This window comes from Mobula birostris, chromosome 9, assembly GCF_030028105.1.
Source record: "Mobula birostris isolate sMobBir1 chromosome 9, sMobBir1.hap1, whole genome shotgun sequence".
In the NCBI taxonomy this organism is placed as follows: Eukaryota; Metazoa; Chordata; class Chondrichthyes; order Myliobatiformes; family Myliobatidae; genus Mobula; species Mobula birostris.
The window spans coordinates 66,993,089-67,017,944 of record NC_092378.1 but is presented as its reverse complement, the minus strand read 5'-3'; the positions used below and the strand labels follow the sequence as shown (position 1 = coordinate 67,017,944).

Sequence of the window (24,856 nt, the reverse complement as noted above, 5' to 3'; positions counted from 1 at the left end):
GTAAAGTGGTGAGTGGTGAGTGGGGAGAGGGAGAAGTACAAGCTGGCAGGTAATAGGTGAGACAGGTGAGGGGTAAAGTGGTGGAGGGGGAGGGGAGGGGGGATGAAGCGAGAAGCCGGCAGGTAATAGTTGAGGCAGATGAGGGGTAAAGTGGTGAGTGGGGAGAGGGAAAAGTACAAGCTGGCAGGTAATAGGTGAGACAGGTGAGGGATAAAGTGGTGGAGGGGGAGGGGAGGGGGGAGATGAAGTGAGAAGCTGGCAGGTAATAGGTGAGACAGGTGAGGGGTAAAGTGGTGAGTGGGGAGAGGGAGAAGTACAAGCTGGCAGGTAATAGGTGAGACCAGGTGAGGGGTAAAGTGGGGAGAGGGAGAAGTACAAGCTGGCAGGTAATAGGTGAGACAGGTGAGGGGTAAAGTGAGTGGATGGGATGGGGGGATGAAGTTAGAAGCTGCGAGGTAATAGGCTGAAGAAGAAGGAATCTGATAAGTGAGTCAATCCCAATTGATACTTAGACAACCTTATAACACATAAGGCCAGAGAATTAAGGATTGCAGTGGAGATTCAAGTTCGTTAAATTGTCATTCAACCATAGGTGAATACCCGTGAATATAGCCAAACAAAACAGTGTTATTCCGGGGCCCAGGTGCAAAACACAGTACCAACAGTGACACGTGACACAAGAACCATATAGCACATATAAGATATCAGTAAAATACAGTCACACAAAAAAATTTAGTCCAGGGCCCTGAGTCTGTGAACGTTGCAGCAATCTGCAGTCGAACACAATGCAGCTTGTCTTCTACCAAGTGAACACTGGGAGCAGCACAACTCCAGCCTGGATGCCGTGCCGTACCATACCAGCTCCAGTGGAGTGCACAGAGTCCAATGCCTCTCTCCTGGGTGACTGCAAACAGGCGACTCCATGGCTTGAGGCCTAGTCCTCAGCACAACCAAGGTCCCCTGCCATCCGCCAAAACACCTGTGAATTAGACTTGCAACATTCCACATTAACAATGTCCAATAGGGTCTTGCAATCACAAGAAAAGTGACTAAGATGATCATTCGCTGATTAGACTGCACACCGTGTTCACGCCCTGATTCCTGCGACGTCTCTCTGACGCCTCTCTGACGCAGGCAGCAGTATGATCTACACCACATCCAGCTCCTTCAGTTTCTTCGCCAGTGAGTAACTTGTTGTTGGGGTAGACTTGCTGTACTTTAAGTTTTTAATGTCCAGCTGGATCTTGTAATTATAAAAGTACATTTAAAAAGGACAATAACACCTTTGATTGACCCCATAGTAGCCACTGCGATCGAACGCGTCGTCATCTTACTAGATAGTCAAAAGATTGCCAACATGATGATCGACAAAGCTTCCAAAGGGCAGCCCCAATTACCGTGAGGGAACCCACGAACCATCCATGGTTATTCAGAAAGAATTGCATTTCTTTGGATTTTATGGAGCTGTTAACACATAGAGTAGAACAACAATGCATGGATTTCTTTTCTAATAGATGGAAATAGAGTTTTGAATTTCCAAATGTTTATATCATTGGATCATGTTAAATGCCACAGAAGCAGGGGTAAATCACTGCACATTCACAAATAATTACAGGTTGACCACCAATTTTTTGGCACCTCTTTTAATTCAGATGAAATTACGGGATGTAGTTTACTGGGTGGCCATCAGATGGCACTGTGTGAAGCGCATGCAGTGCCATCTGTAGTGAGACTCATTTTGACAAAAGCACGCTATTTTTATTATTTGCATTGCACTTGTTGGTGGTACTCCCAATATTTTGTGCTTATTTTTGTTTATTTTTGCTTATTTTACATAAATTTAACCTTAGCTGCAGCTTCTAAGATTACTGCAAGAACCAGTGGTGGTGTCAAATATAAACATCAGTCCATATCGATCCAAGAGAAGGTTGGAATGTTGAAAAAACTGGACCAAGGTGTTTCTGTGCATAAATTGTGTGACTTACATGGCATTGATTTGTTACCTGTGTATGATATAAAGCACCAAAGAGAAAAAAATTTGCAATTCTCTGAAAGTTGGTAAGAGCACTGAGCATGACTGAGTAATGACTGAATGGTTTCGCCAGCATTGGAGGGATGGAGTCGACTTGTCAGATAGTATGATAATGAACCAAACTAAGCTGTTCCATAAAGAAATGAAATTAGAAGAAGCATGCAACTATTTTACAGGATTGCATGTACCAAAGAAGAAAGTAGTTATTCATGATTTGCTTGCATATGCAGAAGGTGTTACAGGACCTGCTTTCAAAGATACAGCAAGTAGTCTTAAGGAAGAAGATCTATGTGAGTGGATGATTATTGACGATGAGACACGTTTTGTGCATCAGCTTACGAACTGAGAAATGATAGACGGTGTTCTCTGAGTGCTGATAAAAACACTGCAAGTGATGAAGATGGCAGCGATGACGATGAAACTGAAAGATTTACTGTTAACAAGTTAGTTGAATTGTTGCATGATTTAATCAAAGGGTTAGAGAAATGTACCTTCGTGATGGAACAAGAGCTAATAAATTTTTATTTGATGCAAAAAAAATTACACAGGGAGAGATCAAAACACATGAAACAACTTTGCCTGGATGAAATGTTTAAAAAGATAACCAAGAAGCAACATTCTTTGTAAACACAGTAATTAATACATTTATATTTAATTTTTGTTTAATTAATAATCGTTTTTAAGCTTCTAAAGTCCATTTTTGCCATTATTATTGCATGACCTCTTTTAATCCAGCAAGGCTCAGGAACCGAGGGTGCTGGAAAATCGGTGGTCAACCTGTAATATAATTTGGTAGTCCTCACCCATCAGGAAGGAGGCTACGTAGCAGCCACACCAGAAACACCAGACTCAAAAACAGTTCCTTTCCTTAATCAGTTAGCCTGATCAACACCTGCATTCACTAATCGACCACCACCTTTTCTTCATTTCTCGTTAGTCATTGTATGTACAGACACTTTATGGACATACGATCAATCTATATATTTATACTATCTAACGTATTTATATTTATTGTGTTTTTTTTGTGCTGCATTGGACCCAGAGTAACAATTATTTCATTCTCCTTTACACTTGTGTGCTGGAAATGACATTAAACAATTTTGAATTTTGAGTCAGGATTCTGGAATGTTGACCTGGAGGCATCTGGTCTATCTGTATCCTCTTATCCTGATCCGTTTCCCAAGTGTGAGTGTAGATGCCACTAATCTGATCTTAATTACCAGTTCATTTTGGAGTCTATTAGATGATGGAACATAAAACAGTAAGTACAGCTCAGGAAAAGGCCCTTCAGCCCAGACTGTTGTGTCGAACCGAATAAATTAGTATTCAAATCGCCAACTAAACTAATCGCTTCTGTCCACATCCCTCCATTTTGCTCACATTCATGTGCCTATTGAAACGTCTCTTAAAAGCCCCTGATTTATCTGCGTCTACCATAACCCAGGCAGCACATTCCAGGGACTCACCACTCTCAGTAGAAAACATGCCTGTGTAAAAAAATTTAGGGATAGGTTTAGTGGAAGTGTTGTCAGCAGCATCCACAGGCCATCAGCTAGTAAACATAAACATAGTGCTTCATTCTTGTTATGAATTCTGAATTGCTAAATGTTATAACCAGTGATTGCAATGAATTCTTTTTTTTGGCGGGTGCATGTGTGTGCATGCGTCCGTGCGTGTACGCGATGATGTCTTTTTCATGCCTTTACAAGGCGCGGAGCAGGAGCGAGAGAGAGTCTGTGTGGCGCGCCACTCCTCACACAGACATTTTCGCAGTATTTTCCCCTTTATTTTACGAGTTTGAGTTGCGATCTCAACACTCAATCTGGCACGGGTGGAAAGCGTACTCGGGAGTGGCTCCGACTGGTTTCGAACCCGGGAACCTCCGTTCCGGGGTCTGGCGCTGATGTCATTGCGCCACCAGCCGGCCCAATCACAATGAATCTTAACAAAGATTGGATTGGTTTTATTTGTCACATAAACATTGAAACAGCAAAACATGCAGAGAAATGCATCATTTGCTTCAAATCAAATCAGCAAGGATTATGCTAGGCTAGCCCACAAGTGGTGTCAATTTAGCATGCCCACAATTTACTAACCCTAATCCTAACTATATGTCTTTGGGATGTGGGAGGAAACCCTCACAGTCACAGGGAGAACGTACAAACTCCTTCCAGACAGCAGCAAGAATCGAACTCAAGTTTGATCGCTGATACTGTAAAGCTAATGCAATCACCACTGTGCTATCATGCTGCCCAACACAAGTGAAATAAATATTTATTTAAATATCAATTGCATTTAATGTGTTTGTGAAGCAAAGTCATTACCATTGCTAATCAGCAATCACATAGATTGGAGGATGGGTAACCAAAATTAGGTAACTATAAACAGTGATGTGCATTGTTGAAATTGTTAATGTGAGTGTGGAGCTTTTATGTTGCTGATGTTAATTGGCAAGGTACCTTTGTAAGCACTCTGAGATGTAATGGAAAATTCTGTAGCCCATTGTAAACAACTTCGCTGACTGCACGAGAAATCATGGTCATCCAGTCTCAGCATAGTCATAAACACAAGAGGTTCTGCAGATGATGACAATCCAGAGCAACAAACACAAAATGCTGTAGGAACTCAACAGGTCAAGCACTATGGAGAGGAATAAACAGTCAACATTTCAGGCTGCGACCCTTCATCAGGACCTGATGAAAAGACTCGGCCCAAAATGTCAACTGTTCATTCCTCTCCATTAATCCTGCCTGACCTGCTAAGTTCCTCCAGCATTTTGTGTTTCTCACCCCATGATTGTGCTTCTTTCAGTATTTTGGGCAGTCATCCAGTCACCCTAACCTTACCACTGAGGGGAGGAATTTCACCACAGTACCCAAAAGTCAAGAATTTCCCATGCTGAGGTACAAGTCAGAATCAGAATCAGGTTTATTATCACTGGCATATATCATGAAATGTGTTGTTTTGTGATAGCAGAACTGTGCAATTCATAAAAAAATTACTGTTAATAATAAATAAATAGTGTAAAAAGAGCAAAAAGTGAGGTATTATCCATAGCCATTCAAAAATCTGATTGCAGAGGGGAAGAAGCTGTTCATAAAACATTCAATCTGTGTCTTCAAACTCCTGTACCTCCTCCATGATGGGAGCAATGAAGTCAGATTCCGTGTCCACTTCCACCTCATGCCACCCATTTCACCCCAGTACCTCAACAATTTGCAGGGTTCCCAGTCTCTGTATGGCTTTCAAGCACAGTAGTTTTGATTAAGTCTTAAATTTTGTCCATTTAAAATGATTGAACTGCTTTTTTTTGGGGATTCAAATGTTTGAAACAAAAGAGGAAACCAGAGGTTTAAAACTGTTTTGCATGCAGTAGCATATTTTTAGTTATGAAATTGTGCCAATGACTGTAATTAATCTTATTATATTGTTAGGGAAAAGATTACATGCTTGAGAAGACTTACTGTAAAGATTTATGCAGAATTTTTAAAATGAAGGATACCATTTCACAATTTCTATATCTTTTAGCATGCTAAATCCTTCATTGATGCTTATTGGAGCCATATTAGAATTTTTGTTTTTTTTTTAATGGTTGATTTGTTTTGAAATAGTAGCAGCCTTGCTTCATTCTTGAGATGTGATTAATTCAGGTTTGTGTGATAATCCGCTGTCAGAGTATATTCATGGCAACACAGCCTACTGCACAGTTCATAACTCCATGCTTGACCTATACTACAGATCCATGGAAGTACCTTTATGCTGAAATGTTGAGACATTGCCAAAGATTTTTCAATTGTTTGGTTAACTTAAATGGCTCCAAAATCCTTAGCAAACGGATATTTTAGCAGATTTACACTCAGTGACCACTTAATTAGGTACCTTTGAAAGTGGCCACTGAGTGTTTGTTCCTAGTTTTCTGATGCTGTAGCCCATCCACTTCAAGATTCGACGTGTAGTATTCTTCCGCACACTACTGTTGTGATGCGTGGTTATTTCAGCTACTGTTGCCTTCCCGTCAGCTTGAACCACTCTGGCTGGTCTCCTCTGACCTCTCTCATTAACAAGGCATTTTTGCCCACAGAACTGCTGTCCACTGGATGTTTTAGTTTCCTGTGCCATTTTCTATAAACTCTGGAGACTGTTATGAGCAATATTCCTGGGAGATCAGTTTCTAAGATACTCAAACCACTCTGTCTGGCACCAACAATCGTTCCTCTGTCAAAATCACTTAGATCACATTTCTTTCCCATTCTGATGTTTGGTCTGAACAACAACTGAACCTCTCGACTATGTCTGCATGCTTTTATGCATTGAGTTGCTGCCACATGACTGGCTGATTAGATATTTGCATTAATGAGTAGGTGTACAGATGTACCTAATAAAGTGACCACTGAGGGTATACACCTGCAAATGATATGTGTTCTACTTTGAAAATATAGTAAAAAACAACATGGCCACTGTTGGTGTTAAATGAATGATATTTTTAATTGCTTGCATAAAGCTGGTTAAATCTAAATTATTGCTTCTTGTAGGTTCATATAAGACCATAAGACATAGGAGTATATTTAGTAAGGGAGTCTAAAACCAGGGGGCTCAACCTCAGAATACAACGATATCTCTTTTGAACAGAGATTAGGAGAAATTTCTTTAGCCAGAGGGTGGTGAATCTGTGGAATTCAATGGCACAGGTGGCTGTGGAGGCCAAGTCATTGGATATACTTAAAGTAGTTGTTGATAAGTTTTTGATTAGTAAAGGTGTCAAAGGTTACAGGGAGAAGGCAGTAGAATGAGGTTGAGAGGGATCATGAATAAGCCATGACAGAGAAAGACTCGATGGGCCGAATGGCCTAATTCTACTTCTATGCCATATGGTCTTACTTCACTTAGCTGTAAGAGATCCTGAGATCATATGAAAAGCGGTTCATTTTCCAAATGAACATGCCTCCTTTAATCAAATTCCATCAAAAAAGTACTTGAGTTTTAATCGTTATTACTGTACACATATTGTCAGTCAGATTGCATTGAACAAAAGCACATCTTTTACGTTCCTCTGAGAGCAGTTTGAAAATAAAATGTCCGTTAAAATGTCAGCCTGATTTCTGCTTCCGAGGGAATTGGAATTGAGATTTGCCATCCAACATATACTTCCAATGTTAATACACAAGAGGGGCACTGATTGTCATCAAAACTATGGTGTTTTCTCTCTAATTACCCACTTCAAGCAATCTTGATTGTCTGAAAATAACTTATTTTCTTTTGTGCTCTTTGATCAGTGTTCAATGTTTATACGACATATTTAAGTGAAAAACATCAACTGTACTTTCTCTGTTTATAAGCATCTATGCGTACATATGTAAGTTGGAGAGATTTTTGGGTCAGTATGATCTCTGTTCTGGATTTTACAGTGAATGATTTCAAATTCTAATCCCCAGACTGTTGAACAACAGTCTTGAGTTTGAGGTGTGCAGATGATATTAAGGATATAAACACCATCTGGAAAGAAACTGCTGAGCTAATATTTACGTATCTATTTTTAGTCACCATTGTCTTGAGCATTATCTGCATAGGTCAAACGAATAATGCTGCAAATATTACAGATTTCCAGAGTCTGCAGTATTTTGTTGTAGATGTAATTATTTTAATGATTTGCAGTAAATGTTATTCAGAATTGGAGGTTGTTGCTAGACTCTTTAAACATGCTGTCGCATGTGGTTTACACCTGTCTCGGTTACTGCTGTCTTTTACAATAATTTCGTGCCTTAATGTTATTTAACAACTTTTTCTTTTAGGCTTGGATAGAGGCAGAGATGATGTGTCCATATCAAAGGATGACTCTACTCACACAATATCAAAAAGCAAGGTACAATATTTTCCATATTTTTCTGTTCCCTAACACAAAATCTGACAGTTGGAGTGACTCGCCTGCATTTAGAGGGGAAAACTTCAGAAGATAAGCTACGAGAGGATGAGTGATCCAAATCACTGACATGCTTTTAGAACATAGAACCATACAGCACAGTACGGGCCCTTCGGCCCACAGTGTTGTGCCAACATTTTAACCTACTCCACGGTCACTCTAATCCTTCCCTCCCATGGCTCTCAATTTTTCTTTCATCCTGTGCCTTTTTAGGAGTCTCTTAAACATCCTTAATGCATTTGCCTCTACCACCACCTCCACCTCCACTATATTCCACATGCCTCCTACTCTCGATGTAAAAATAAGACTTGCCTCTGTCACCACCCCCATACTTTCCTCCAAACACCCTTTCTATTATGCCCCTTCTATTGGTTATTTCCTCCACAGGAAATAGTCTCTGGTTGTCCACTCTTTCTATGCCTCATCATCATGGAACTTCGTCAAGACACCTTTTTCTTCCTTCTCTCCAAAGAGAAAATCCCCAGCTCACTCAACCTATCCTGATAAGACATGCTCTCTAATTCAGGCAGCATCCTGGTAAATCTCTTCTGCACCCTCTCCAAAGTTTCCACACCCTTCCTATGATAAGGTGGCCCAAACTAAGCACATTATTCCAAGTGTGGTCTAACCAGAGTTTTGTGACCATGCAGAAATGGGACAATGATAGAGGATATTGGTATGTTTTTTTTACCAGGACAGAATTGTTCTCAAACTGAGTTTTATCTTTAGGAAGACTTGCATTTGGAGATGTCCTCAGGACAATGTAAAGCACTTTGTAGACATAGATTCTCAATCAGCTAAGTGCCAGTACTGAGTAACCATTCAATCTCTGTGTAGCAGATTACAAAGTACTGTGACTGTGTCAATTGGGAATTTATTTGTTTTGTCTGATCTGGCTTGGAAGCTTTCCAGCCTTCCATCAGATTCACTCAGAAGAGCTTTCTCTTTTCAGCTAGCATTAGACCACTAGGCAACCAAGGTGAAAATGATATTCAGACTTATTGTTGAAAGTATGGATGCTTAAAAATATCATATTAGAATGAGATGGGTGGTGAGTGTCCAAAATGACTTTTCCTGCCCATTTCTTTGTCCTGGACACTTACAGGTCCTGCAGGGATGGTAGGCTACAGCCAGTGACCTTTTCTGCTGACATGACAGTTTGCTGTAGTTTTTGTGCATTGTGAGATGTTGTGTGACCTTGGTAGTTCTACAGGCATCCAGGAAGTTTATCCTGATTAACTGTAATGTGCAGAGCATATTTGTTGCTTGTGTAGATTAGATTGGTTTATTGTCATATATACCAGAGGGCGGTAAACTTCCTTATCTACATGAAGCTCATAGAGAAAAAGGAATGGCTGCAGAGGCAGATTAGTTGCTATTTTTTCTTTTTTACACCAGAGAATCACGATGAAAAGGCTTCATTGACTGCAAAGTGCTTTGCAAATCCTGACATATGCTTTGTAAATGTTGGCTTTGCTTCTGAGTATAGGAGCAAACTGAAAGGCCATGCAGAGTTGGTGTTCAAAATAAAAGGTGAGTTATTAAAAAGTGGAGTGCACCAGGAGACCAGTCAAAGCTGACCTACCTGAGCATGAATTTGGTACAGCTGTTACATTATCAGTTAGTGAGATTACAAGTAAAACAGAATGGTGGCTACAGGAAGACTTAAGAAGGGTGCATCAGCTACTTGGAATGCTGTACACTGCCTTCTATTCATTTCAGTTTTATATTGCATCTGAAAGACTTTGTCAGTGCAGTATAAAAGTGTCCCTCTTATATTTTTTATGTTGTTTCTCAGAGTCGGGACCAACAATGGCAAACATCTAACTGACTGACACCAGTAGGAATTTAGCCTTTGGAAGTATAAAACTACTTCGAACCTCAGGGATAAATTTGGTAATGCATTTTCTGATCCGCAGACTTACACTTCTTCAGTTTACTGTAGTATGCTGTCATTAAGATGAGACCTAAAGCTTTAGAATAATCTTGCAAATCAATGCCCTAACATGTGAGCAATGCAAACGTGCTAATATTGTTTGTTGGTTAGATGAACAGGCACATTTAGTTGAATTGCTTTAGCAGATAGCTGCATTGAGATTTGGAATCCCAGTGTGGCCTCTTGTATATCGGTGAGACCGACGTAGCTTCGCCGAACATCTACGCTCCGTCTGCCAGAACAAGTGGGATCTCCCAGTGGCCACGCATTTTAATTCCACTTCCCACTCCCATTCCGATCTGTCCATCCATGGCCTCCTCCACTGCCGGGATAAGGCCACACTTAGGTTGGAGGAACAACACCCTATGTTTCTTTAAGATTGCCTCCAACCTGATGGTATGGATATAGATTTCTCAAACTTCCAGTAATGCCTCCACCACCACCACCCCCCCTTCACCATTTCCCATCCCCTTGTCCCTCTCTCGTGTTATCTCCTTGCCCACCCATCACCTCCCTCTGGTGATCCTTCCCCCTCCCTCTTCTTTCTTCCATGGCCTCCTGTCTCTTTCACCAATCAACTTCCTAGCTCTGTGCTTCATCCCTCCCCCTCTAAGTTTCACTTATCACCCGGTATTTCTCTCTCCCCTTCCCCCACCTTTTAAGTCTACTCCTCAGTTTTTTTTCTCCAGTCCTGCCAAAGGGTTTTGGACTGAAACGTCAACTGTACTTTTTTCAATAGATGCCATCTGGCCTGCTGATTTCCTCCAGCACTTTGTGTGTGTTGTTTGGATTTCTAGCATCTGCAGACTTTCTCTTGTTTGAGATTTTGAAGTTTTGCTGCTGCTAACTTGAGACTCAGTGTTGGTATTGGATACCCTGCTAATCAGAATAAAACTAATTCAAAACCCTGCTTCTCTGGAACTGTAGTTCAGATGATCCTGCATTATCTTCCTGATGGAATCAATAATCCAGTGACATTGTTCCACTATTGCCTTTAAGAAGGGGATTTTATTTGCAGCCTCTGGTGTCAGACTAGAGATTTAAGTACAAAAATATTGACACAATTTGAGCATGATTTAGTGAAGAGATGTCAAATCAAAATTCTGACTGTGCTGTCAGAGGACATGAAAAAACGCCACTCCTAACACATTCTTTCTCATAGTCCATTTTAGGCACAAAATTTTATATTAAGTGCAACTTAACTTATTTTGTGTTCTATTCTTTGGAAGCTCTATGTTTATATCAAATGCCTTCAGCTCTATAACCTTCAATTTTGTTGGCTCAAGGTAAAGTACAATACACTAGGAACCTGAACTGTTTGGCCCTCGGAGAAATGCACTTCCCTGCAGTGTGTGTGGCTCTTTTTGTGGTTGGCTTCTGATGATCAGGTCATTTTTGTCGCTTTTCGTTGGCCACTTTTCTCTGGAGGACTTTCAGCAAAAATAGAATTGATCCAACCAGTGTCCATCTATTGACAGTCTCCAATAAACACGTTGTCATTCATCTGCTCCGCTGTTCTGACTGCTGGGATAATTTGAGGTTCTGCCACTGACTGACCACAAGACATAGGGGCAGCATTAGGCCATTTGGCCCATCAAGTCTGCGCCACCATTCAATCATGGCTGATCCTTTTTCTCCTCCTCAGCCCCACTCCCTGGGCTTCTCATAACCTTTGATGTCATATCTAATCAAGAATCTTTCAAGCTCTGCCTTAAATACACTCAATGACCTGGGCTTCACAGCTGCCTGTGGTAACAAATTCCACAAATTCACTACCCTCTGGCTAAAGAAATTTCTCCGCATCTCTGTTTTAGATGGACACCCCTCTATCCTGAGGTTGTGCCCTCTTGCCCTAAACCTCCCCCGCCATGGAAAACGTCCTTTCCACATCCATTTCACTTGAGCTCAGGTATCCCCATTACATTATACCTCTCCGACACAATTAGTTTTTTGTCATGACTCAAAGTGCAAAGTAAATTTATTAACAAAATACATATCTGTCACCATATATGACTCAGAGATTCATTCTCTTGTGGGCATTTACAGTAGAACAAAGAAATACAGTAGAATCAATGAAAAGCTACTCACTAACAAAGACCGACAAACAACCAATATGCAAAACAAGACAATGTGCAAATACAAAAATGCATATATAATTAATTAAATAAATATTAAATAAATAGATAGGAACTGAGAACATGAGCTATAGAGTCCTTGAAAGCGAGTCTGCAGGTTGTGGTATCAGATCACTGTTGAGGTGAGTGAAGTTATCCACGCTGGTTCAGGAGCCTGATGGTTGAGGCGTAATAACTGTTCCTGAACGTGGTGGTATGGGTCCTAAGGCTCCTGTACCTCCTTCCCGATGGCAGCAGCCAAAAGAGAGCATGGCCTGGATGGTGGGGGTCCCTGATGATGGAAATTACTTTCTTGTGGCAGCGCTCCTTGTAGATGTGCTCAATGGCGGGTAAATTCAAACCTGCTAATTTTAATGTGAAATTTGATGTTTAATTTAACAAGATCTTGAGTCAGCAGATTTAGAGGATATATGTTTGCCTCATTGTATGAATCGATTTGAGTCTTATCACATAAACAGAGTTCAGCAACATAAGGGCACAACAGTTCACACTGCTACCATACAGTTCTATCAGTCTGAATTTGAATTTGAATCCTGACTTCAGGCAGTGCCTGTGTGGAGACTGTATACTTTCTGTGTGATGGTGTAGGTTTCCCCAGACGCTCTAGTTAGCTCCCATATTCTGAAGATCCCCTGGTAGTTTATTTACTGCTTGGGTGGAAGAATTTGGATACCTCATGGCCATAAGACACAAGAACACAATTAGGCCAATCAGCCTATCGAGTCTGTTCTGCCATTCAATCACTGCTGATTATTATCCCTCTCAACCCCATTCTCCTGCCTTCTCCCCATAACCTTTGGCGCTCTTACTAATCAAGAACCTATCAACCTCTGCTTTAAATATCCCCAATGACTTGGCTTCCACAGCCATCTGTGCCAGTGAATTCCACACATTCACCACCCTCTGACTAAAGAATTCCTATTCATTTCTGTTCTAAAGATACGTCCTCCTGAATCTGTGCTGTCTGGTCCTAGACTCTCCCACTATTGGAAACATCCTCTCCGTGTCCACCCTATGTCGGCCTTCAGTAGGTTTCAGTGACATCCCACCCCCTCATTCTTCTGAACTCCAGTGAGTACAGGCCGAGAGCCATTAAGCACTCCTCATATGTTAACCCATTCATTCCCAGGATCATTTAAGATGACGGAGGAGCTAGTCAAGTTAGCATGGAGGGTGCTGATGTTTGTATGTTCTGCTGCCCTTATTCTTCTTGGTAAAATCATTTGAAAGCAACAAAGACTCAATGGGCCATGGCATGAAACATGAGGATATACACTTAAATTCCTGCTTGTTAATGCAAATATCTAATGAGCCAATCATGTGGCAGCAGCTCAATGCATAAAAGCATGCAGACCTAGTCAAAAGGTTCAGCTGTTGTTCAGGTCAAACATCAGAATGGTTCAAAAATGTGATTGACCGTGCCTTTGACCGTGGAATGATTGTTGGTGACAGATGGGGTGGTTTGAGTATCTCAGAAACTGCTGACCTGGGATTTTCACGTAGATGAAAACTGCCAGTCTGGTTCAAGCTGACAGGAAGGAAGGTGACAGTAACCAAATAACCACGTGTTATAACAGTGGTATACCGAAAGCATTGCTTAATGCGCAACATGCCGTACCGATATGGATTATAGCAGCAGAAGACCAGAAACATGCAGTCAGTGGCCACTTTTTTAGTTACAGGAGGTACCTAATAAATGGACACTGAATGTAGGAAGCAGCTATACATTTGGGCCAGTCAAATGTAATATTTGTCCCCAGTGAGACCAGCCACCTCTGCCGTTTCTTTTCACCACAAAACTGAAATTTTCTGTTTAAATTATTATTTACAGTCAGAGTCCAAATTATACAATGGAACGGAAAAGGATCTTGTCTCACCTGGAAGCAAACTCACAAAGAAAGAGTCTCTTAAGGTAAGTTTATATTTTACAAATAGTAGCAACATGGATTTCTCCAATTTCTTGTAATTTCTCCCTCCTCTCCCTTCCTTCCTTTTCTATTCCGCATTATTGCACCTCTCTTACCCCTTCTCTTCTTCACCTGCCTATCATCCTCTCTGGTGCTCCTCCGCCTTCCCTTTCACCCATGATCCACTCTCTTCTCCAATCAGATTCCTCCTCCTTCAGCCCTTTAACTATTCCACCTATCACCTCCCAGCTCTCACTTTATCCCCCCTCTCCCACCCACCCACCTGCCCTCTTACCTGTCATCACCTATCACTTTCATTTCCCCCCATCTTATTCTGGCTTCTGCCTTCTTCCTTTCCAGTTCTGATGAAGGGTCTTGGCCCAAAACGTCGACTCTATTCTTCTCCATAGATGCTGCCTGACCTGCTGAGATCCTCCAGCATTTTGTGTATGTTACTCTGGATTTCTAGCATCTGCAGAATCTCTTGTGTTTATGATTTGCCACACTGCCAAAGGCTATAAGAGACCATTGAAATGTAGCAAAAGGGAGAGTTTCAACTATGGGAGGATTGTCACTGTGGTTCCTGCAAGTAAATTACTACCTTCCCTGTGAATGTGAAATTTGGCACAGCTCTCAATAAACTCTATTTGAATCCAGCCCAAACTGATGAAGTAAAATTTTTAACTTTTTGCCAACGACAAAGGACTTTTAATCCAATCTCACTTCAGTGAGATTGCTGGTATGCCAGCAGAACTGTCAATGAAGCTGCAAAGGTTTGTTCAGGAATTGGCCACCGTGAGTTCAGCTATTCCCCAAGAACCTTCAACACTGATGCAGGTGCACTTGAACACAGAAAGGGAAACACAGGCAAACCATGCAGGAACTGTCTTCTGAGGATCAGTGTTATTTCGAGAAACACAACATTTGTAATGAAAAATTACTAAGTACTGTACAGCTCACATTCTGTGCTGAAGATTAAATCGTAAACGATCTGAGTTTCTGCCAACAGCACTATTTTTTCCTTGTGTATGTTAAGTCTCTAATGCTGTGTGACTGTGATGCTGCTGTAAATTTTCATTGCATAGATTACTTGTGCAAATGACAAACTCAAATTTGACTTTGACGTGAACTTTTACTGTGAATATCCTCGTCTGATTTGATTTTCCAAAATGCAAATAATAAACATGAGAGATTCTGCAGATGCTGGAAATCTAGAGAAGCACACACACAAAATACTGAAGGAACTCAGCAGATCAGGAAGCATCAGGAATATGCTGCCTGATCTGCTGAGTTCCTCCAGCATTTTGTATGTATTCCAAAATGCAACACCTTTCATTTATCTGAATTGAAAGTTATTTGCCAGTCCTTGGCCCACTTACTAACTGATCAAGATCCCCTGCAATTTTTGATAACCTTCTTTGGTTGTGATATTTTAGTGTCATCTGCAAACTTACAAACCATGCCCCTGTAATTTTGTTACAAAAAAAATTCTGATTTCAGGTTCAAAAGAAAAATTACAGAGAAGAAAAGAAAAGAGCCACCAAGGAACTGCTCAGCAGCATTACTGATCCGTCTGTAATAGTCATGGCTGATTGGCTAAAGGTGTGTGAGTAGCTATCAGCTGTAGATAAACATTTTTCTTCATTTAGATCTTCACACTCTGACAAGTTTATGGTCAGTTATGCAAGTTCCCCAATTTTATATTGTATCACAAACACAGAAAACAATAACCTGTCTTTTGTTTTTTTTTCAAAGATTTGGGTGCCACGGTAGCGTAGCAGTTAGGGCCACGCTAATGCAACTTGGACCATTCCGGGGTTTGGAGTTCAGTTCCGGTGCTGTTTTGTAGGAAGTCTCTGTACGTCCTGTCCGTGGAATGCATGAGTTTTCCCCGGGTGCTCTGGCTCCCTCCAAAGAGGTACCGGGTAGATTAACTGGTCATTGTAAATTGCCCCATGATTAGGTTAGGGTTAATCAGGTTTGTGGCGTTGCTGGGGTGGCGTGGGCCAAAGGACCAGAAGGGCCTACTCTGCACGGTGTTGCTAAATAAATAAATATTAGTCAGCTCCATCATGGATACTAGCCTCCAAGACATCTTCAAGGAGTGTCTCCTTGAAGATCCATCATTAAGGACCCCACCAGCCAGGATGTTCCCTCTTCTCATTGTTACTGTCAGGAAGGAGATACAGGAGCCTGAAGGCACGCAGTCAGCCATTCAGGAACAGCTTTCTCCTCTCTGCCATCCGATTTTGAAATGGACATTCAACTCATGAACACTATCTCAATACTACTTTTATTTCTTTTTTTTTGCACTACTTATTTTAATTTAACTATTTAATAGACATGAATATATACTTATTGTAATTCAGTATTTTTTCTCTATATTTATTTATCATGTATTTCATTATACTGCTGACGTAAAGTTAATGAATTTCACAACATATGCTGGTGATATTAAATCTGATTCTGATTAGTGGTATAATGAAAGATCTTAATTTTGTTCTGTTTACACAAATCAGTGAATTATTAACAGTTAAAAATATAAATGCACCGTGCTTCTACCACCCTTTCACGGTCTTTAATGACGTGCCAAATCTCCTCAGATTCTGAATGAAGTAGAGCTCCATTATGATTCCCTTAGTGTGTTGGGCCCAGAACAGATCCTGTGGCCCACAAGATCAATGGACCAGCAAGAAGTTATGGGCATGTCATGTTGGTGCTGAAATGTGTGGCGACACTTACTGGCTGCCCCAGCATATTCTTAGATTGTGTTGGTTGTTAATGTTAATGACACATTTCCCTGTATGTTTCGATGTGCATGTGATAAAAATACATGAATCTGAAGGATAATTGTCCTTGTTGATAAATGGGATTCAAGTAATGAATACTTGATGAGTAACGTGGGTGTGGTGGGCTGAAAGGCTTCATTCTGTGCTTAGTGACAATCACCGAAAGGATTGTATGAAGGCAGTCCATTATCTACATACACTAGGTGACTAGCTGTCTGCACTGATTTTGTTCATTTAGAATCAAAAGAATGCAATGCGGATAAATTCCTCCATCGATAAGTATTAGGAACTCACACACAGTTTGAAAATACTGTGTTTGAAAATTCTGAATTTGTTAAGGTAGTGAAATCATTTCATTTTTACTCGCAGCCATTTCTGGCATCTCCAATCCTGAATGCTTGAAACTGCAGTGAGCAGAACAATTCAGAATTGTCTTACTGCTTATTTCTCGCCAACTATCAGTGACAAAAAAAATCGCTGATTTTTGAACACAAACACACCCAAATGATGCTATTTTAAAAACTGTTTACTCGAAGCCCAGTTTGGTGTCTAACAGTCACGCAAATAGCACGCGACTGATGCTAGTTAGAACCTGTTTGACAACAGACTCCTGCGTCAATTAAGCAGCATAGTGTCCCAAATAACCGAAGGGAACCTCGATAGTTTATCGATTTGTTTTCGTTTTTTTAAGAGTTGTCCCAAATAAGCGGCTGTCCGGATTAACCATTGGCCCAATAAACCAGAATCCACTGGATATATTTTGGACTTTAGAATAAATGGTTAATGATTCAACCGTGTCTGTGTTACCAGTCAATTGAGTAAGATTTCTTTCAATATCCGAGGCATGTGACAATTATATCATGATGGACCAGATAACTTGCAAATAGTATTTGAATTCTGGTCACTTGACTGTGCATTTATCAAGCTCTCTTGATAGATTTGACTATGAGGGAAAGGATGTGCGTTTTTAGCTTTAAGGCAGGTTATTTTAATTCAAATACTTGAAAATTGATATGTTTCTTTCTGATGCAGTAATGCTGAAAACATGAATTGTACTTTTATTCATATTTCTCGGGGCAACTTATTTTAGCTAAACAAAAATTCACTTCATCTTTTGTCAGATTCGTGGAACGTTAAAGAGTTGGACAAAACTGTGGTGCGTCCTGAAGCCTGGTGTTTTACTAATCTACAAAACTCCAAAGAATGGCCAGTGGGTGGGAACGGTGCTTTTGAATGCCTGTGAACTCATTGAAAGGCCATCAAAGAAGGATGGTTTCTGTTTTAAAGTCTTCCATCCCTTGGAACAGTCCATTTGGGCTGTGAAGGTTTGTTGTTGCATCTTTTTTCTCTCTAGCGGTGCATAAGCTCAAGTTCAAGTTTATTGTCATCTGACTGTGCATATATACAACCAAACAGTGTCCTTCCAGACCACAGTGCACCCACAAAACTCACATCACACACAGCACACACAGTGCAAATACAGTATTACTACAAATAAGTTAATAAAATGTTGTTTAATTTTCTGGTTAATTGTCTAATACTATAATTGTTAATATTTTTCTTCTCTTCCTTTTTGTATTTGCACAGTTTGTTTTTTTCGCACACTGGTTGTTGTCCTCCTGTTGGGTGCGGTCTTTCATTGATTCTGTTGTGTTTCTTGTATTTACTGTGAATGCCCACAAGAAAATGAACCTCAGGATTGTATATGGTGACATATATATACTTTCATAAATTTCTTTTGAACTTTGACTTTGAATTCAAAGTGCATGTAGTGCATAGCATAGGTAAACAATAAGCGGCTCACTATATCCTACTCATAATCACTACTCATCAAGGAGATTTGGATGCTAAGCAGTTTGTGTATGCAGATGCAGATATAGACCGTGCTTTGGAGTTCAGATGTTCAGAAACTGGTCTTGATTAACCTGATCAATTTTGCTTGTGGCAGTAGTGCTATTCAGAAAGAGAGCTGTTAGTAAGTTCATGATTCATAAACGAAATATTGTAATTTTCTGGGTTCCCTGAACCTAATGATGTAGGACCTAAGGCTCCTGTACCTCCTGCCTTATGGTAGTAGTGAGAAGGGAGCCTGGCCTGGATGGTGGGGTCCTTGATAATGGATGCTGCTTTCTTGTGGTAGTGCTCCATGCAGATGTGCTCAATGGTGATAAGGGCTTTTCCTGTGATGAACTAGGCTGTGTTCACTATTTTCTGTAGAGCTTTCTGTTCCTGGTATTGGTGTATCCATTTCTGCCCATGATACAACCAGTCAAGATACTCTCCGCCATACATCTGTAGAAGTATGTCAAAGTTTTAGATTTTTTTGTAATTTTAAAGATTTCTTTGAGTGACACATAACCTACAAATAGCCCTGGTCTTTGTTCATTTAATAAGGCTTTACTTATTTAAAGTATATGATATTCAGCACAAATGATCCAAATTTGTTTTAAAGGGTCCAAAAGGTGAAGCTGTTGGATCTATAACTCAGCCATTGCCCAGTAGTTACCTGATATTTCGAGCTGCTTCAGAATCTGATGGTAAGAACTTGCGTAAAAGAAATCTCTTTTCTTGGAACGTTCAGTGAATTTTATGAGTTGAATTAATGGAGTAACTAAATAAAAAAGTGATCAAGGTTATGATATGCATTTTCAATTGAAAAAACATTTCTTGCAGCATTTTTTTCCTTTAGCAATTTTTTTAAAAATGTGCAATCCTGATTGAAATTTTTGAGTGAAACTCATTGGAGTCTGCAAGCTAACCTGTTCCAATGAAGGGTCAGGACATGAAACTTTGACTGCTTTGCACAGATACTGCCCGACCTGCTGAGTTCTTCCAGCAGTATTTTCTGCTTATGTTTCAGATCTCCAGCTAGTTTTTCTAATCTATTGCTTGCCATGATCCCCTGGCTCTCAACAAGCCTGTACCTGATCACAATTAAATCTTGGTGTTGAGTTACAGTTAATTGCCATGACATTGCTTGCTTCTTATGGAAAATAAGTCATCGTTATGCTTCTACTTGTCTTATTACCCTGTGATGCTTTAGGGGTTTTATTTCTACTTTCTACACGTTATCAAGTCATATCAAGTAGTACAGTGAGCTGCCAGATGTGTCTGATATGCCTTAATAACATGGAGAATGGAGAAAGCAGAAAACATTCCGGTGACCGGAATACAGTGCTGACTCCAGTGCTGTCTTCGTGGAAATAGCACCCTCTCACTGTAATAGTGTTAGCTTCCCTAGGATTCTGCAGTTTGCTCCCACATCCCAAAGACACTCTGTCTAGTAGGTTTTTTTTTAATGTAGAGATACAGCACAGTAACAGGTCATTCTGGCCCAGTTGCACCCATGTGGCCAATTAACCAACATCTTTGGAATGTGGGAGGAAATCAGAGCACCCGGAGGAAACACACACAGTCATGGGGAGAATGTCAAAAGTCTCACAGACTACGGAGGGAACTGAACCTGGGTCACTGGTGATGTAATAGCCTATGCTACCATACAGCCCTAACTACTGCAGTAAGTTACCCCCAGTGCAGCTGGAAGAATGGGGGGACACTGATGGGCATGTACGAGAGAATAGGTCTCACAAATTGTGAGGGATTGGGATTGAAGGGATGCCTTTCAGAGCTAACATAGATTCGATGGGCCAAATGACCTCCAACATTGTAAGGAAATATAAGAATATATGAGAAACTTATAACATTTGACCCTCCAACTCGGATTGGGGGAGCAACACCCCATATTCCATCTGGGTAGACTTCAGCCTGTTGGCATGAGCATCGGTTTCTCCAACTTCTGGTATTTCAACCCCCTCCCTCCTTCTCGCTTTTACCATTCCCCATTCTGGTTACCATCTCACCCAGCCCTTCTTTTCTCCTCATCATGTCCCTCTGGTTCCCCTCCTCCTTTCCTTTCTTCCATGGTCCACCGTCTTTTCCATCAGATTCTTTCCTCTTCAGTCTTTTACCTCTCCCACCTCCTAGTTTCATACTTCATCCCACCTCCACCACCTACCCCACCTTCCCCCTCACCTGGTCTCAGCTATCACCATCAGCTCGTACTCCTCCCCCTCACCCCCCTAACCTTCCAGTCCAGTCCTGATTAAGGATCTCGGTCTGAACCACCGACGGTTTATTTTCCTCCATCAAAGAAAATGTTTAAAATGTCTTTCCCCTCCTTTTCCAGTCCTGATGAAGGATCTTGGGCCGATAAGCTGACTATTTATTTTCCTTCATAGACGCTGCCTGACTTGCTGAGTTCCTCTAACATTTTGTTGCTAAAAATTTGAACCTGTTTATTTAGAAGTACCCCCATCTGTCTGCACACTCAGGACATACTGGAAATCTGAAATAAAAATAATCAGCAGATCAGGCAGAATCTGAAACCATGTACCATAAGGCATAGAAGCAGAATTAGGCCATTCAGCCCGTCCAATTTGTTCCACCATGACTGATTTATTTTCCCTCTTAACCCCATTCTCCTGCCTTCTCCCTGTAACCTTTGATGCCCTTACTAATCAAGAACCTATAAACCTCCACTTCAAATATACCCAATGGCCTGGTCTCCCCAACCATCTGTGGCAATGAATTCCACAGTCTCACCACCCTCTGGCTACAGAAATTACTTCTCATCTCTGTTCTAAATGGACATCTCTGTATTTTCAGGCTGTGTTCTCTGGTCCTACACCTTCCCTACTATAGGAAACATCCTCTCCACATCCATTCTATCTAGGCCTTTCGCTATTCAGTAGGTTTCAATGAGATCCCCTCTCATTCTTCTAAACTCCAGTGATTAAAGGCATGCCTTATAATGGTACGAGAAGCAATAGTTCAAGATACTGAACTTCCTTGTGCTTTAGATGTTAGTAATGTGCACCTTTTTTTTTGCAGGAAGATGTTGGATGGATGCTTTGGAACTTGCTCTGAAGTGTTCTAGTCTCCTAAAGCGAACTACAATTAGAGAAGGCAAAGAATATGATCTAAACTCCTCAGAGGGCTGTCACGTTGCCCTCTTTGGGCTGCTGCGCGCAAATCCTCTGCAAAGTCCTGAACACGACCAGTAAGTTGTTCGTTGTTCACTGGATGATGAGTGGCTGTTGAGACATTCCACGTGTGTTTGGTAGTTTCCAATTAGGCAGGAAGTGTTAAATATAAACTGGCATGTGTACTTCCTTCTTATTTCTCCAGCTATCAAAGGCAAAGAAAGTGTCTCAGTGCTAGAGCTGTTAATGTGGTAATATGCATTTTACAGAGGTACATTTAGAAAAATGGTGCAAGAAAACACCTATAATTACGAAGGCTACCACGAGGGAGCATAATTTTGAGATGATTGGTGGTAAGTGAAGGTTCTTGGGAAGTCGAGTATGAGGCATAAATCTTGTTGCTTACAATTGTTTTATTAAATGGTATAGGAACAAAGGGAGAAGAAGCATGAGGAGAGGGAACGGAGAAAGTGAGAGGGGAATGAAAGAGCAAGGGAAGAGAGCAAATAAAGGTGGTGTGGATTCCACTGAAATTCCAATAAATAACTTAATTAATTCAAATAAAGTGACATCCGCGACTGAAACCATGAAGTTTCCAGAAAAATACAGGGGCGACTGTAACCACTGAAAAACTCACTGAACCATTAGATGCACACTCAATGGCCACTTTATTAGGTGCACCTGTATACCTGCTTGTTGATGCAGGTATCTAATCAGCCAATCATCTGGCGGCAACTCAGTACAGACATGGTCAAGAGGTTCATTTGTTGTTCTGACCAAACATCAGAATACGGAACAAATGTGATCTAACTGATTTTGATGATTATTGGTGCCAGATGGGGTGGTGTGCATATCTAAGAAACTGCTGATTTCCTGGAATTTTATGCACACTGTCTCTAGCGTTTACAGAGAATGGAGTGATAAACAGAAAACATCTGGTGAGTGGCAAAACACCTTGTAATGAGTGAGGTCAAAGGAGAATGGCCAGACTAGTTCAAGATGACTGGAAGGAACAATAACCACGTGTTACAACAGTGGTGTGCAGAAGAGCATCTCTGAATGCACAACACATCAAGCCTTGGATTGGATGGGCTATAGCAGTAGAAGACCACAACATACACTCAGTGTAAATAGGTAATTATATTAAACCACAAACAAGCATCGGTATATTAACCTAAAAGAAAAGTAACAATTTTACAGACCAACTCAACATATGCACAGGGGTTTGTCACAGGTAAATTATTTTACAGAGTGGTAGGTACGTGGAGTCAACTGTCAGGGGTGGTGGTAGAGGCATTAAGGGCATTTAAAAGACTCTTAGATAGGCACATGGATGAAATAAAAACAGAGGGGAAAAATATAAAAACGCTTGGATAAATCTTACATTAAAAGTATGGCAGAAGGTGGTTAATTCATGTGGAATTAATAACATGTTAAAACTCTTTAGATGGTGTGCATATGATACCGAATTCCTTCCCAACAGAGGAGCTAAAAGATTTGAGCTATGGATAAAGAAAGGTCTTACAACCTACCTCTCATTTAAAGATAAAAGAGTATTACAAAGTTTCCAAATCCTGCAGGACAAACATGGCCTAGAACATAATGACTTTTTTAGGTACCTTCAAGTACGAAACTATGTTAACCAGAGTTGTAGATATACAGACCTATCAACAGTAGAATTAGAATTTTTCAAGATTCTGAATTCGGCTTGCAGTTCAATACCTAGTAAATCAGTTTCTCGATTATATAATGCACTCTCCCATGCTAAAAATGTAAATACACTGTATATTAAAGAGAATTGGGAGAAAGAAACGGGTTGGTACTTTCAGAGGAGGCTTGGGAGAAAATCTGCAGCTTTCAATGGTCCTCGACTAATTCTTTGACTTGGAGAGAACATTGTTGGAAAAACATTTTAAGATACTTCAAGACCCCATATCGGGAAAAATATAAAGATACAAATGTGATTTGTTGGAGAAGGTGCAGCTCCAAGGAGGCAAATCATTTTCATATTTTTTGGGATTGCCCTAAATTAAGTCTATTTTGGGAAGGTATTCATAGAACATTAGTTAAGGTACTTAGGTCCCAGATACCTCTGAACTTTGAGACGCTCTATTTGGGGCATGTATTGTTCCTTGAACAGAAGGAAGATATAAAGTTGCTGCAGGCCCTCTTAGCGGCAAGTAAGAAATCAATCACTAGAAAATGCCTAAATCCAATACCACCTACATTAGAAGATTGGTACGAAATTATCTTGGAAATAATTAAAATGGAAAAGTTGACTTACTCCCTGAGAACTCAAAAAGAAAAATTTTATCAAAGCTGGAATAAATGGATTGAATATATAACCCCAATGCGAGCAGACTTTAGATGACTCTCCTAATGATTTATACTGCTCTTCTCATCAACACAGTAATATTACTAACGTAAGCACCCCTAGTCTAAATGTTTGTTTTTTTTTGTTTTCTTTTGGAAAATAGAGAATTAACACAAGTAAAGGGAAAGATTTGGGAAAGGGATAAAAAAATGAAAAAATTAAGTAAATAAGTACATAGGGATTGGATAATTATGTCTGTGGGCAGGAGCAAGCATGAACAAATTAGGATATAAACACCTACAATGGTTGATACATAGGCTTATATACAACATTTTGGACCAGTGGAAATGGTCCAGAAGGGTTATATGGAAACTATTATTACCATTTTTCTTAACAACTATTTCCATTACTTAGCCTAATAGGTTAGATTTACCACAGTACATAATTATCTATTTAAATGTTTATTTTCCTTTTATATCATCTCAACGTGTACTTAAGAATGTATAAATAATTGTAGTTTTATACATATAAAAAAATGGAAAAGGTTATATGTGTGAAAAAAGTACATGATATTTGTGAATTCCTTATCCAAATAAAAATAAAATTAAAAAAAAAGAAATAAAAACTGAGGACTATGTGGGAGGGAAGGGTTAAATTGATCTTAGAGTAGGTCGTCACAACATCAAGGTACCATCCTCAACCATCAGGCTCTTGAACCAAGATTGATAACTTCACTCACCTCAACATTGAACTGAAGAACGTACGAATTCCTTACAGACAGAGGCGAGAATCGAACCCCAATCTTACAGCTGGTGCTGCAAAGAGATGCACTAATTGATATGCT

General features: G+C 40.3%; 1 protein-coding gene across 8 annotated transcripts in view; it reads left to right on the top strand.

Moving 5' to 3' along the window:
• The window catches only part of osbpl8 (oxysterol binding protein-like 8), a 226,205-nt gene that overhangs the window by 138,187 nt on the left and 63,162 nt on the right, over positions 1-24,856 (top strand). For all 8 annotated transcript variants that reach the window (XR_011887193.1, XM_072268210.1, XM_072268208.1 and 5 more), the window contains 6 exons: positions 7,822-7,892; positions 13,852-13,932; positions 15,428-15,529; positions 17,838-18,041; positions 19,169-19,253; positions 21,607-21,775. Coding sequence is in view for 7 of the 8 variants with exons in the window: in XM_072268210.1 (XP_072124311.1) it covers positions 7,822-7,892; positions 13,852-13,932; positions 15,428-15,529; positions 17,838-18,041; positions 19,169-19,253; positions 21,607-21,775 (712 nt within the window). In the remaining variant the exon portion in view is untranslated. The remainder of the gene's footprint in view (positions 1-7,821; positions 7,893-13,851; positions 13,933-15,427; positions 15,530-17,837; positions 18,042-19,168; positions 19,254-21,606; positions 21,776-24,856) is intronic.